Raw genomic sequence first — 15,809 nt, forward strand, 5'->3', positions numbered from 1 at the left:
TTATGGGGGAGGTTGGTGAAGTTGTTTTAAAACAGAAATGTTTTCAGTCGCACTTTCCTATTTACATGCTCAAAAGCACAAACATCCGTGTAGTCAAGTACTCTGTCCAGTACTGGGACATCCGTATATGTATATGTACCCACGTAGTCTGGTCAGAATTCCTTGAACTGACTGGTAGGATGTGTGGCACTCATTATCAAGTCCTCCACTACGTCTCTAGGTTTCTTCTTAGGGTGAGATCCGTTAAGTCAGTGTTGGATCTGCCTGTTAAACCATTTAGGAGTAGACAGTTAAAAGGTTATTTCTCTCTCCATCCAGTTCCACCTTTGGAATACATAGGAATTACTTCCTGTCCTGTGTTCTCTGCATCTAAACCTGTTTTTTTGTCTTGCCAATATCATCTCAATGGCTTATCTCTTTGTTTCAGTCTGTTACTTGGTTTAGACTGTCTTGTTTACCTGTTATGGTATTCCTACAATTTGCATGAAGTGGTGTTAACTACGTGAACTACTAATCCACGTGTCATCAGCACATGATTTTCTATATCTCTTCTGCTGTGCTTTCTGATGTTTCCACACCCATATGTTTCCTTTTGTCCCCTCCCCCCCTTTTTTTTTTCTACTAATCTTAATATCTGTTAGCTATTCAAGGAGTATTCTTAGCAAAAAGAATATTTGTTGAATTTACTGAAGCAAGCTACTTGCACACAAGGGTCCTGAAGTCATATCATACTTTCACAAGTATGCAGTACAAGAATAGTCTATTTCATCTGCACGTGCAACCCAAAGTGCTGCAAAAGTGGTAGTGCTCTAGCAGCAGCAGCAGGTATGTGTTTGCCAGAATCAAAATTGAATTTTAGACTAGGAAAGCTATTCCAAAGCATGCATATTGCTGTGGTTAATGTATCATCATCAGTAAAAGTTCACTGGTTCCACCATAGAAGTAGGTAGCATCTAGCTGATACAAGATGTGGGAGGGAAGCAGGAATCTGAAGCATAGACATTGTTTTTGCCATGGAGGTTGGAAGCACGAAATTGCCCACGAGTTGTAAGTTCTTTAGCAAGCATGCTAGCAATCTCTGAGGTTCAGTTTCACATATGAAAGGCTTTTCTGGAAATAGAAGTGTTAAAAGTAAATGGAACCTCCTGGTTCAATGAATCTAACTCCAATTTCAGATAGTATGTAATACTATTTAAGATTGTAATATGTAATAACCACATAAAACTGGCAAATTAAAAATAGGTTTCCTCTCTCCACTGCTGTCTCCAAGCTTGTTTTAGAACCTAAGTGACCTCTCATGGGTCAGTCTACACTCAGTTGCTTTTGTGTCACTGTTGGCCTTTAGCTTAAATACAGCCAGTCTTTTCTCAACTGTGTATTGATTCCTCTGGCAGGCTTATGAAGGGGAGGCGTAGGAACTTTCAGATTTCATTGTTATAAATGAACTAAATCAAACTCTTTCCTTTTTATTAACAATTTCCATGTGCACCCAGCAATTGTGTTTTTACTTCTATATGTTCCTATCCTACTGCTTATAAAAGCAATTGCCTTGTCAAAATTAATACACCTTTAGACTAATTCCCATTGATTACCATGCCTTTTTTCCAGTTACATGTACTATCATCTCAAATCAAAATGCAGGAAAGGTATTATTTTGCATTACCTGAATTACCTTTGATCTCTTCTCAACCTCAAATGATAATGATAATATTTCTACCTCCCCTTGTTTTGTTTGTTTTTATTTCTAAGGAATCTTTTACTCCTTATTTTAAATTCTGTTACGTCCATTCTGTACTTAGCAGTTTCTTCCCTAGACAAGATAGTTTCTTTTACTTTTATTTCTGCCAGGGTTTCTGTCTAGACCTTGTAGCCTTCTTGGCATGGCTTTTTGATTTTCTCCACAAAAGAAAACAGAGTCAAAATATTTCAAGAATTTATTTTGGCTGTCTGTGAGCGTATCTTTAGACAGAATGGTACTTTTGCAAAAGGCTAATGAAAAGTGGTCATTTATCTCTCCCTAGGCAGATAAAACCATTCTCTTGATACAGATAATACATTTTTCAAGACCAGTCCTACTTGAATTGAGGACCTGTTCACTTGGTATTTATTGCATCCCTGTTGAAAGTACTTCTCATTTGAGATCTAATCTATCTTCATGTAGTCAAGCAATTAGGCAATTTCATTGTAGTATAAAGCAGCGAAGTCTGATGTGATTACAAACACAACTATCCAAAAAGTTAGCTGTTACCTAAAACACAGATTGAGTCTGAATCCAAGGCTCATATAGACTGTTTCCTTTAGAATGTAAGTGCCAGCATCTCATGCTTTTGTGTGGAGTATGGAAGATACCTTATACAAGACATAGGAGACTTGAACCTTATCTCAGTTTTGATTTTTTTTTTTTTTTTTTGTAATGAGTCTTTTAAATAGAGGTTTTGTTTCGGGTATCCTTTTGCCAAAGGAGACAGGCTTTCTCTTTTACAAAAAAACAGTTCTCGGAGTCATGTTATGTGTGCAATTATAAGTCAGCACAGCAATCTGTCAAGTGAATATAGTAATTCATCTATTTGTCTTTCCAAGACAGAAAAGACATTGTGTTTTAGGACTTGGCCTGAGTGATTGCTATCAGAATTTGAGAACTTTCATTCATTTAGTAAATTTTCACATCATACTGATTACCAAAGGTTTTGAACTGTAGCTATTTTCAGTAAGTATTTTTCCTCAAACTGATTTTATCTTTTTAATCTCTGCATATGTGTGTATACATAGTCATTTTCCATAGCTAAGCCTAGGTACTGTACCAGAGGAAGATATGTGTTGTGTCAGTGCTGTTTTTTTCTTGCTCATTTAGTGTGGTACCACTCTATCTGTTCTAAGTGCAACTAGAGTATCGCAAATGAACAGCAGTCATGAAGCAATGAAATGAGGTAAATAACCCATTTATCCAGAAAGGTTAGAAAGCATTATTATAACTCCTAATATACCTAGTCAATTCCATTCAGTGTATATTAAATTCTCCTGTTAAATTTTAACAATCATTAAGCATCAACAAAGAATACTAGGGAATGAAACAGCAAAGATGATGGAAGAGGTAATGATTTTTTAAAATTGAAAGAGCAGTTGCCACAATCTTTGCCCAGCCTTCACATAAATAGACAGTCTAAATTTATTAATATGGTTTATGCTGTTAAATTCAACTTCTTTGTATGCTTACCCCTCTAATTATTTGTTTTCTTACAGTTTAGACTATAATCTTTTATTTTGTAATTAATATAAGACTTAGGTCAGTGCTTACACAGCTTTGTGTTACGGAATTCAGCATGTGACAAGTACATTGCCTGCATTTGAGAAAATTCTTACTTAGTTTAGTTGTGTCACTTTTAGTTTAGTAGAATATTAATCATAGGTTGTTCTCCGTGGTTTGATTTTGTATATGCAACAGGAAAAGGGAGAAGAAATTGTAGTGCTCCATGGAATTGTCCCAGTGAACATCTGTAATCTATTTTTTTTGTTTCTTGAAGACAGTGTAAGAAAATAGTATTTACTTTTTTCTAAATTTATGTATCTGTAAAATTAACAGACTGTAGCAGCATAAATTACATGTTAAAATGTGAGCTCAAAATTGTATGACCATCATCCCATTCACAGATACCTCAACGTGAGGAGTTCGAATGTGTTCAGATGATTAATAGTAATGACAATGATTCTAATGAATCCCCGTATTTATTACACTCAAAATTTATCCTTAACATCTGAAATGAATTGTTTGTATTGGGGGTTGCAGTTAGATGATCTGTAAGGTCCCTTCCAACCCAAGCCATTTTATGGTTCTGTTTTGCTCACAAATTTAGTTTAATTTTAAAAGACAAAATATGCATTACCTATTCAGAAGGAGCATTTACGAAACGTGGAATAGAATTTTATTTCTTTGATTAGGCTTCAATAATGTATTTGCTAGTTTGAAAGGAAATAACGGGGTTATTTATCTATTCCTGATAACTTTCTCGGTAGTATTGCATATTCTCTGACAATAATTTCTGTAGACATTTATTGATACTTAGATTTACTGAAACCTGCATATATTTCAGTGAAGAGCTTTTTATTTAAACTCACAGTAATGGTAACTGTAGGAAGGTATTTATAACAAAAGTCTGTGACAAATTAAGGAATCATTAAGGTGAGAATTCAAAGCACTTACATTTGGGCCATGTTTCTCTCTAATGACTACATTGGAATCTGGGCTTCCTATTGAATGCCTTAGAGTAGATTTCTGAAGGGCATCTGATAACACACAGCAACAAATTTGGCATGATTTCAAGCCAACAGCTGTTGGCAATCTCTCTTTTAAATTTGCGCCATCCATTGCAGTTTCTTTAAGCCTGTTTTTTTTTCCTTTTTTCCTTTTAAAATTACTTTTTTCAAAATGTGAGGAGTACCTTTGTGCAAGGAGCCCTAGGCATTGGCACGACACTCCTCTGCAATACTTTGTTTGCTTTTGAAGTTCACGGGGAGACGTCTTGAACAATGGTTTCATTCAGTACCATTGGTGTGAACAGAGATTTCCTTCAGCCACTAGCCACTTATGGTCATGTTCTTTTAAGCTTCTGCAAAGTGAATTGAATCCAAGATCTTCCCACTTCAGCTTTTCAAGGTATCATCTGACTTCTTGAACCACGTATTTCCTGTAGCTTTAAGAGGTGCACCCCTTCCCAGTATCCTTATAAACCCATCCACTTCTCTTTTACAGTTCAGCTCTTCAGGAGGAGTAGATATGAGGAAATATATGTGACAAGAAGCTATACGCAGGTTTTCTAAACTTAGCCCTGCCTAGCACAAAGGATGAAGTACAGGCTATTACAGATATTTGAAAACAAACCTTAAAGGCACTTGACTTTAAAGACTTTTACTCTTCTTTTTAAAGTCCCACTGGCCCATCTGTTTTCATACAGGTGGGATCTTCCCTTGTGGCACTAAATGCTAATGCAAACATCTCTCCCTTAATTTTGCTGTAAAAGTGGTCGAAGAGAGCAAATTTCTTAGCTGGTTTGCCTAATATTCTACCTGTCCCCCCATCAGGTCACTTGTGAGTGACTTCATTGATGTGACAGCTTTCACCGTGGCCACCAAGGTATCTTAGATAGAAGCTAGCTTATTGTCTAAAATGTTTAAAGGATACTGTCCTCTACTGAAATATGAACATCCCTATGTACACTGCAGCTTTTAGAATTTCAGTTCAACTTAGGGCAACAAGGCAAAAGAGCTGCACATTCCAAACTCAGTTGTCATTTTGTAAGAACTTCAGAACTTCACCACCTAGGATTTGCCATGTTTTTATTTTTTTCTTAAACACGAATTTCTTCCCTGCTTGCCCATACAGATTTCTGATGTATGCAATAAGTGCTTGTTTTTCCAAAAGCTGTACCAGGAGAACAAGGTTCAAATTCAGTTCCCATTTGTGGGGAAAGCCAGAGGATAAATGATGCTGCAGGTACTGGGGGGAACAATACATGCCAGAAGCCAATAAAAGCAAGCTCAAAGGTGGGGCTGAAATGAAAGGATTGAAAGTATTGAACTGAAGAGAAATCTGATGTGAGGGTTGAGTGGTAGAGGTCTGATATAAAGCAGGGGAGTATTTGTGGCTCTTGAGAGATGAGGCCGCAGGGCTTAGAGTGGTTTGGAGTGGTAGGGAAGTGGCCTGGAGGCAGGAGGTAGCAATAGCTCTATGAGACGAGAATGATGTGGTCAGAAAGACTTGGGAGAAAAGTAACCTTCAGTGGATAGAAAGGGTTGCGGAATTTTTGCCGTGTGACAGGAGAGTTGTGCAGTTGAAAGCTCTGGGACAAGCTGGATCTGGAATCCCTTACTTGTTTATAGAATACTAATAGCAAAAGTAGTAAAAGTACTAAAAATACTAATACTTGTTTATGCATATGAGTTTCCTCTGTAATAGAGTGAAGCATAAAGTATTTTAACTTGTTTTGAATCAGTTTGCTTGGATGAACAGTGTAGTCTCAATAGCAAGCAGCTCTGTGCAGGCTAACTAAGCCTTCAGATCTCCAGCCTCCTCTGAAATCAGCACGAGCCTTATGTGTGATTTCCGTACTGTCCCACTTGGGCCATGCATGCTTCTCCCAAGGGTAACCTTTCTGTTCTGTTACTTGTCATTTACAATCTCTTCGTGCCATCGGCAGCATAAAGTCCGTGTATTTTGTTAACTGCATAGTGAAAGTAAGGATCTAACTTTTATATGCCTAGAGGTCCAGTGTAAATGAGTGTTAGGATATTAATTCAGTGGGAATAGTGGCATAATGCTTGTATTTGTTGCAATCTGTTTTGCCCTGGCTGCACGTTTTACCTACCAACTTTTCGCGTTGATTTCTGACCATTAATTTTCACAGAAGTCAATAAATATTCCTAAAGAAATGGGCTGCCACATGTTGGTATAAAATAACCAGTGTATCACAAAGTCTCCCGTGTAAGGATGTGGTTATGTTATCTTTGCTGCTATGTGAGTTAACAGAGCATTGATCTGGTGGTGATATTCATGTACTGAACTGCAAAGCTGTGAGATTGCATTACTTTGTACCACTGATTTGTCCACCTGCAGCATGTTTATTCCCGTATCTGCACATGGGATAGCGTAATAGCAGGTAGTGTGAACTAAATGTGTGACAGTATGATAACGATGTTTGGTTGGCATCCATTAGCATTCATCTACATTATGTTTTTGTAGGTTTACCATACCCAAGAAGTGCACCAACCCTAATAAAACATTCATCTCATACTGCAGTATAATGCATAGAAGTGAATATGTTTACTGGGTGAGAATGTATATCTGCATTAAAGTAGTATTTATTCCCTTTGTTTGAAAATACTCCCCATTTATTTAGGAAGCCTCAGCTAATTGGTGTTTGCCTCAAATTGCAAAAGTGAAAATCTTTTTCATGTGTGAGTGTAAAAGATTTACATAATGCATTTTTTAACATAAAATAATGTGACTTGCTGCAATATTAAAAATATATTAATCTCCTTGTTACCATTCAAAACTACTCACTTGATGTACAGCATTTTTCTTATGAGAGAAGACAAATGTATCAGTATCAGTATTTTCTTCTCTTGGTCAGGCAAGCAAAGGCAGTAAAAAATACTGCGCATATCAGTATTTTAGGATATATTATTTGGATGTTGGCAGTCACAGTCCCACACATCAGATTGGTTGACAAGCATTATGTAATTGCATCACTAATTAAAATTACTTCTTGCCAGCTACTGAATATGGACAGCTTATTCCTTGTTTCCGTGTGTCATATTATCTCCAGTTAGTTCCATACCGTGAACTTCAATGAACATTGCTAAGGGTCAGAAAAAGAATCCTCCATAAGATTTAATCTCCTTTGGATTCACTTCCCTTCAGTGATCTGGCCAGTACATCAAGTTTTTTGTTGCTAGCCAACTGATGTGTAATTGTTGTCAGTTGGGTTATATTTCTGAGATACATGTTTCTGTTAATATGAACTGTGTGATATTTCAAGAACATTTTTCTGAAAAAGAATAATGTAATAGTATGCATAGTATAGCTTTTATGGTTTCTCTTCATCAACTGGACCACCTTCTTCTCTAGTTGAATGCACTGTATTAACTCAAGGGATATCCAGGATTCTGATAAATGATAGCCATTGGTGATGGCTCTGAAGTATCCCTGTTCCTAATATGTTATGTTCTTCCAGAGCCTATTTTATGTGAGGGCTATTTCAATATATTGTGATTCATAATTAATTTATCTTCTGTAATTTTTATGTTTTTGTCTTCTCAATACATTCATCTTTCAGATCATTTTAATGTTGTTTTTATATATCCATCTACTTCTTCACTGAATCATGCCACTTCTCTTGAAGCAACCTTGGACTGGAGAATGGTTCTCCATGTTGTTATTTTTCCATGTCCTACCTTTCTCACTTGAACAGCCCTTTGGGGGGGAGGGGGGGAGAAGAGAGAGATTTGGAGTATATTTTGAAAACATGATAAAGGAAGTGGTCCAGCAGTGACAGCAGGAGCATTGTATGCACAGTATGTATTGCTTTAGATTCCCAAAACTGATCATCCCCATCTTACCCTGATGCCCAGTGTTCTAAGATCAAACAGTAACTGGAAGGAATTAATGGCAGGTAAAACTGGAAAAACAAAAGGAAGTCTTCTTTTCTCATAGCATATACAAGCGTGTTAAAATCACTGCTTCACAGCCAAAAATCTGTTTTAAAAAGGAACATCTTAATAAATATGTATGAACAATATGTGTAGTCACATTGACAAATATGATGCAATTACACTTTATGAGTTAGGATTCAGGAGAGGATATTCACACCATTTAACTTCACAGTCCTTAAGGCAACTAGGTAAGGAGCTCAAGGGAACCTTAAGTTAGGTGCAATGACAAGGAGTTATTGCTGCAACCTAATGGGGATTTTTTTCTTGTCTAAGGAACAAGAAAACAGTTGTTGGCGCAGCTGTTGGAATATGTGGTTTAACACATATGACAAATGCAGAAATGTTTATTTGTAAACCCAGTGAAATAATCAAGTATGATAATATTCTACAAGTAATGCTAATAGTTTTCTTTACCTACCATTCGTTGCTGATCTCTGAAGTAGTGGTCAAGCAGGAGAATAGCTTTTATGTTTCTCTTATGTGTCCAGCAAACAACCTGAACTAGGTTTGGATGCCATGTGATATAATCACTTGATTTTAATTAACGTGGTTCCAACACTGCATACCTGAACCAATTAATACAGAACTTAACATCTTTTTAACCAGTGCCATAAAGAGTTTCCATTGCTAACATTGCATTTATTCAGTTTTGGTGTTAAATAAATGGATCATATCAAAAAGGCTTTGACAGGATGAACTGCATGTATTAGCCAGGATTTTGGAGAAAAGTTTGACAAGTTCAGGTTTGGGTGACTGTGGATATGAAAACACACTCGTGAAATCTCTAGGTCCTGCAGAATTCTGCTTTCTTTGTCAGACATGGTAAGCAGGAATAGCAAGAACAGGATGCATTATCAGGAAGTGGAAGGAGTTTGAGATGGACAGTGCTAAGAATTCTGTTGTTGTGGAATTCCTTCTTTAAATATACCCAACTAAAGCCAGAATCTTAGATTAGCCCATAGTTTGTTTATTTGTCCTTTATGACTATATCAACTGGTCTATATAAGTTCAATGTTGGGCTTTGTAAATTATACAAGAGTAAAAGCAGGGGTAAAGATAAACAAGTCAATTTCTTGTCAGCACTATTAGAAGATAGAGGAATAAAAATGAAATGTATATGAGACCTCTGCTTGGAAAACACGAAGCTCTTGGTGTTTGGTACTCACAATTTTCATTCATCTTCTAACAAGTCCATTGAGCATATTTGAGCACTCTTCTTTGCTCACTGTTTGGTTCTGGTTTCCCAGCTTCCTAAATTATCTTCCATAGGCTTCCTGTCTCTCATCATTCTCCTGTTATAATTCCACCTTGTTCTTCAGAGATAAGGACAGGGACACCTGTAGCTAATTCTTACCTCTTAACTCCTACTGTTATTCCTTTGTGAATAGGAAAGAGATGTATATATAATGCATGTCTTAACTGTCAGTGTATTATACCCTGCCAATCTCCCAGGACTGTTTCCTGCCAAACACCTTTCTTCCTGCATTAAATGGAATATCTTCCTTTTCCTCTTTCATATTGTTCCAAAACCCTCGGTTCTGTCAGGTAAAATTTTTACAGTAGCTACTTAGTGTCACTCCTGCCTCACCTCTTTATCTACTAATTTATCTTATGTTATGGTATAACAATAATAAATGGCAATCACAAAACCAGAGGTTACTGATGGGGATAGAAGTATATGTATTTTTGATCTAGAACACTTAGGTGCACAATCTTTCATTCTGATCTTTAGTAGCTACAAGGATTCATCTATGATGGCTTCTTGTGTGTAGCTGAGTGTCTGAAAAATGAGGAGTATATAATCCATGGCCATTTTCTGAAATACTGGTTCATCGCTTAGCTTCTAGAACTTCAGACAGGAGTTGACCAGAGATGAGGATACACCTGCATTTCTTTCCATGGTATTTGCCATGACAAAATGTTTCTTTTTTTTTTTTCCTGCTCTACCGTGCCTTCTTGGTAATACCCTGTTTAACTCCCAGAACATACGCAGTATAGTTTGTGCAATATTCATATCTTTCTATGTAACCCATGAGAAACATCCAAGTTCCATGCTGAACTATTTCAAGGTTCCCATAGAAAACATGTTACCATGCAAATTGACTGTGCTATGAATGTAAAACAAGAGTTGACCTTATTTCCTTTAAATTTATATTTTCAAGTATTTATAATTTAATTGCTTACAATGTATAGATTGTGTACGTATTTCTCTATATATTTTGAAGACAGAAAGAGTAAATAATGTGAGTTATATGCACCTGTCATATCTCCCATCTCATTTCTGACTAAGTCCTAAATCTTCAGTACAACTTGAGCAGCCACACTACCCACACTGGTAAGTAATAGAAAAAAAAAATTGTTTCCCTGAAGGACATGCAAATTGCTACCACTTGAAACTTTTCCCCAAATTTCCATGATATGTAGCATTTTTCCTTATGTCCTGGTTCCATGTTGTTATGTAAGATTAACAATATTTATTTTTTCTTACTGTATACTTCTCAGTTTTCAAAGCAAAATTGAAAACATTATATTTGGAAAAGGCTTCAAATTAGTAGCATGATTTGTTGTTTTACTTGATTATGCCTTATTGTCTGGGATTGATAATATTTCAAACAGGATATCAGGCCACGTATCTTTGCTCTAGCTCCTGTCTTTTCAAATAAGGTTCTCTTTTTCCTCTTGAGGGTGGGTGATTTTTGGAGAGGGGTTGGTTTTTTATGGAAAAAAATTGAGCAAATAGGTTACAAGTGCATATCTTTCAGCTGAATCTGTGTTCTAAAGGAGACATCTTTTTTAAGAATGACAGTTTGTTCTCAATCACTGCACTGGAGTTGCTTAGAGTTTGTTTTGGAGTCTCATCAGAATTGTAGTGCAGGTGTTTCACTTGAGAGTTCAAAACATACTATCTTAATGCAGTAAAACTAGGAAAGGAAAGCAACAACTTTCATAAATGTTTCCAGTGTAATTTATTAGTGTACATCCTATCAGAACTGAATATTTAAATCAGTAATATATTGCTTAGTTGCATTATTTTCTTGAGAATCTAGTGCAACTAAAAAAAGCAAGTTCGCTGTGTTTTGCATATGGAATTTTCTAGCTGTCCATTGGTGAGATAAAAACAAATAGTAGTGCTTTTGCTAGTGTGTCCTGGCCAGCATAAAGCATAGCTGAATTTCCATAGTTCATTCAGTCTCTGGGTTCCTTGCTGAGGTTTCTTGAAGTAAAGAGAGTTAGTGTGGTTTGAAAGGTTTACCTCAGTTGTGTGGGACTTCATTTTACATACTCTCTGAAACAACCATCAGATAATGGAAGCTTTCAATTCAGTCTTGATTAAGACTAGCAAGTGAAAGGATATCCCTGTATCCCTAAGGTCATTTTTACTGTCTTCTTCCTCTCTACTTCAAGGGACATGATGCAAGTTTAATTTATTGGTAAAAGTTTATTTACTGGATTCAGCAATTCTGAAAGGAGCTCTTGATGTAAATGAATGTTTTATTTTGTGTCCTTCTAGCAATAGTAGGCCTTTTGAGTGTCTACCTCATTTGTTTCTTCCATTCTCTACATCATCTAGGAAAAAATCTTACATATTAAAGGAAGAGTGATCAGATAAGAAATATTGGTGATAGGTTTATACATGTTGTATATTTAAAATAAAAACTTAATGTTGGTCTGGCATTAAAATTTTCTGGTTGGGCAGCATATTTTTTAACTGGGAAACTTGGTAGCAGTGGCTAAAATCTCTAGGCCTGGGTCAACAGGATATGTATTGCATTCTGCCAGGTATCAGTGGTGATACTTGTTATGCCTGATACTCCCAGTTATAGCATGTGATCATATGATTTGTAGAAGATACAGGGTGGTTTTTTCTTCAGTTAGAGTTTTAGGACTTCATTATTCTCCATATCCAAATCAGATAAGTAACATGTATTCATTCATAACTATAAGTGAATTCAGCATGCAAAATATGTGCCAGATTGGTAATATATTGAAAATCAAATGGTCAACAAAGCAAGTTTAAAATGACATGATAAAGCATCATTTATTTCAGAAATGAGAGTCTGTGTCTTTGTCCTCTAGAGGTGTCTCAGAGAGTCAAATTAATGTCTTGCATGTACTGCTAACTGATTGTGTGGAAATTTTTTTAAGTTCACTTTTTCTTTATTCTTCTGTCTTTTTTACCCATCTTCCCCCATTGTAGCAAATTAGACGGCCGGATGAAAGCAAAGGAGTTGCTAGTAGAGTTGGATCCCTCAAAGTAAATATGTTTCTAACATTTATTTTGCAAGTTTTCTTCTATAGCCTACACTTTTCCTTTTGAAGGGGGAGGTGAGGGGAGGGAGGGAAGGGGCTTTTCCATCTCTCACCATCCCATCATTTTTATTTCAGTATTCTTATTGCTGTTGGGTCACATTTTGTTTGTTTCTGTGCTACACATAGAACAACCTACAGAAGGCAGGCTGCCAGTTTGTAAGCTTTGAATGTCACCACAAATACAAGATAGTAACAACTTTCTTGATGTGCCTGTAATTTAGTGATCATGATTAAACCACTTCTCTGATCTATGTTATTTGTTGTCTCTTAACTGCCTGTTACATAGAGAAGTGACTTACTCATCTTCAGACTATTGCTTCTCATCTTAAATATAGTGCTCACACTTCTTGCATTTAATTCTGCAAAAGACCATTACAAGAAAGTTGAATATTTCATCCATATCTAGCCTTTAAATCAGAAAAAAAAAAAAAAAGGAAAAAAAAAGAAAAAGAATAAATCAAGAGGAAATGAGAGAGATTCATGTGAGACTAATAAGAATGGAGCCACTGTTTTGCTAATAATTAGTTCCCTTTTCTGCCTTTTTCTGTTTATACAGACATATTCAAATATTTAGAGCACTTAACAGGCAGATACCTAAATTAGTACCCACCCATGAATAGTGTTACACTCTAATAGATGGTTTAAAGCACAGGACATAATCTATACCGAGATGCTGGTCACATGCAGTCCAGGCCATTCTGTTAAGATTCCATTTCAACAGTTGCCTCTTTCAACCACCCAATTTTTCACTTTTTTTCCACTTTATTTCCTTTTAGCACTTTCTGAAGCGCTAACTAATTCATTTTTTTTTCTGCACTCTCCTTGCCTTTCCTGCCTTCTTGGTTTTTGATCTTCTGTTTTGTTTTTGTATGTGTGTGTATTGCCTTTGTTCCAGGACAAGCCATCCTCTCTGTTTTCTAATGCTGCTCTACAGCTGCTCTTTGTGAAAATGTTATTTCACTGAGCATAAAGAAGGGGAGGGGAAAGATTAATTATGCACCTCTTTCCAGTAATGACACCATTTAAATTGATCTCAGTGTAGGAAAAGAAGCCAGTTAATATTTGCTATATAAGTTATACCTAGCAGCATCTGTAGCATTCCTCACTGTCTGTGAGGCTTAAGCTTTTCATCTTGTGTTTTGGTAAGAGGTTTTAGTTACAGTGTAGTTGAGAAGAGCCCAGTATATAAATGAGGCACTGCTTCAGTGGTAGACATTCAGTATCACTGAATGTACTTGGGGGAAAAGAGAAGACAGCCACAGTGTCTATTTCAATTTTTTTTGAAAATTGTGTATGTAATTACTGTGGCCTGTGCATTTCAATGGGTCATCACATGCAATTCTATATGCATAATGCATATGTGTAAGATGTAGCTTACTTAAAGGCTGAGATTCACCTACTATGTTATGAACATCCATTGATGCCTAATTCAGGATTCTTATTTCTGTGTCTGACTGCCCAGGATTTAATTTCACTACCCAAAATACTAATTTAGACAAAAAAAAATCTTACATAAATATCCATACAGAGAATGGGAAATAGTATCTGAGGTTCCCAAACATGAACATTTACCCCTTTGTGATGGAAATATATTCTAGAACATTGCCTTAACAATAAACAAGCCAACAAACAATGTAGCTTATTCAGACACTGTAGAATGATCAGTCCCTTGATTTTTTTCATTTTTTTTCCTGTAGTGAAAAAAAGAGCCACACTAATTGAGTAAAAATACCTTATTTCCGGTTTCTGAGTTTACTGAGCTTGTATGTCTGTGTTGTTGAAAGCACTTTAATGTCTTGAAATGTTTTGCCAGAGGCAGTGAGAAATGTGATATGCTATGATTTATTTTAAAAAGTAAAGCGAGGGACAAAAGAAAAAAAAATAAAACAAAAACATGACAAAAGAACAGGTTGCTTTTTCAATTCATTTTCTGATGTTTACATGTAGCTCCATCGAAAGCTGGAGGAGCTCAGAGATCACCTAGAAGGCAATGTCAAAGGATGCTCTCTCCGAGTAAATGTACGATTTCACTCGGTGATCTGTTTTTTTAAAACTTCCGCTGGCTGGTAACACCAAATCTGATTGGTTTGTCCTCTCATGCCCATCTTTTTCCTTTCACTCTCTTTTTCCCTTTGTGTTTTCTTTCTTTTCTAGCTGGGATTTCATTTTTAATGTGTATGAGAAACCTGACCTAATTGACAGGATTTGTTTAAAAGAACATCCTACTACATTTTAATGAATGCTAATCAAACTGCTTGACTTTAACACCAGATAAAAAAATCCCTTTCCAAAACTGAAGTTGTATGTGTAAAATTTTCCTGAATATTAGGTTTAGCAAGAAATGAAATAGGTATCCTTAGTTTAGAGGAGAACTGTATCTTTTGCCTGTGATTGATAGCCTTAGGTGAACTGAAAACTATGGCTGATCTAAGGTAAACCAAAAGTATATGTTTATATTTGCCCCATCTTTGCCTTTAATCTTTTCGGGTCCCTACATTATCTCACAAAATAGGTTAGCATTTGGTTCAATGCAAGCTTTGCAAATTTTGTTGGTTGTTTTGTTAGCAGACTCCTCTAATAAAAAAAAAAAAAAATTTAAAAAAGTGCAGCATATGTCTTATTCATTGCATTTGTTCTTCAATGAAAAAAAAATGAACATGAAAAAAGGATCAGGATCTAGCTTATCAGTCATGATACTCCTGTAAAGTTAACCATTTTTCACAGAAATATTTTAAAAAGCTAGTCAAATGTAACATAACAATACAGGCACCAGTACCTTATGTTTAGTATTTCACCTCATAAGTTCAGATCGGCCTTTCAGCAATTAATTTGGTAAAAGTAATACTTTAAGTGACCTAATTTGATGTATAATGAAAATTAGAAAAAAGGGACGGTTATTTAGTAGATGTAAAAGTTATAGCCTTTTATCCCTTTGAACATCTATCCTGTGAAGATTCTCAGAATAAGTTCTTTAGATTCATGTTCTGTTTGTGTCTTCCATACACTATGACTGTTGTCATTATTCTCAATACTGCCATTCTGATGCATAATTCACCATGGTTATGTAGTGAAAGATAATTTTGATAATGATCTGGTAATTTTTACCCCTTTTGGATGCCTTTGCATATCCAGCTATGTATCTGACATATAGCTGATATCCACTCACTGTCATAGAAGTCCCTGAGCTAATTTGTGATCTTTCACAGTTCAAATACAAGGAAACTGAGCTGCTAATACATTGCAGCATTCTATAAAATAAATTCAGTGAAAACACTGTATCTTTTCAGTGGCAA

General features: G+C 35.9%; 1 protein-coding gene across 19 annotated transcripts in view; it reads left to right on the forward strand.

Moving 5' to 3' along the window:
• Positions 1-15,809, forward strand: part of GPHN (gephyrin) — a 279,302-nt gene that overhangs the window by 191,199 nt on the left and 72,294 nt on the right. For 13 of the 19 annotated variants that reach the window (XM_084521331.1, XM_084521346.1, XM_084521348.1 and 10 more), the window contains one exon: positions 12,404-12,460. The exons of the other annotated variants lie outside the window; for them this stretch is intronic. In XM_084521331.1, the coding sequence (XP_084377457.1) occupies positions 12,404-12,460 (57 nt within the window). The remainder of the gene's footprint in view (positions 1-12,403; positions 12,461-15,809) is intronic. 19 annotated transcript variants of the gene reach the window in all.

Source organism: Aythya ferina (genome assembly GCF_964211825.1).
Source record: "Aythya ferina genome assembly, chromosome: 5".
Taxonomy (NCBI): domain Eukaryota; kingdom Metazoa; phylum Chordata; class Aves; order Anseriformes; family Anatidae; genus Aythya; species Aythya ferina.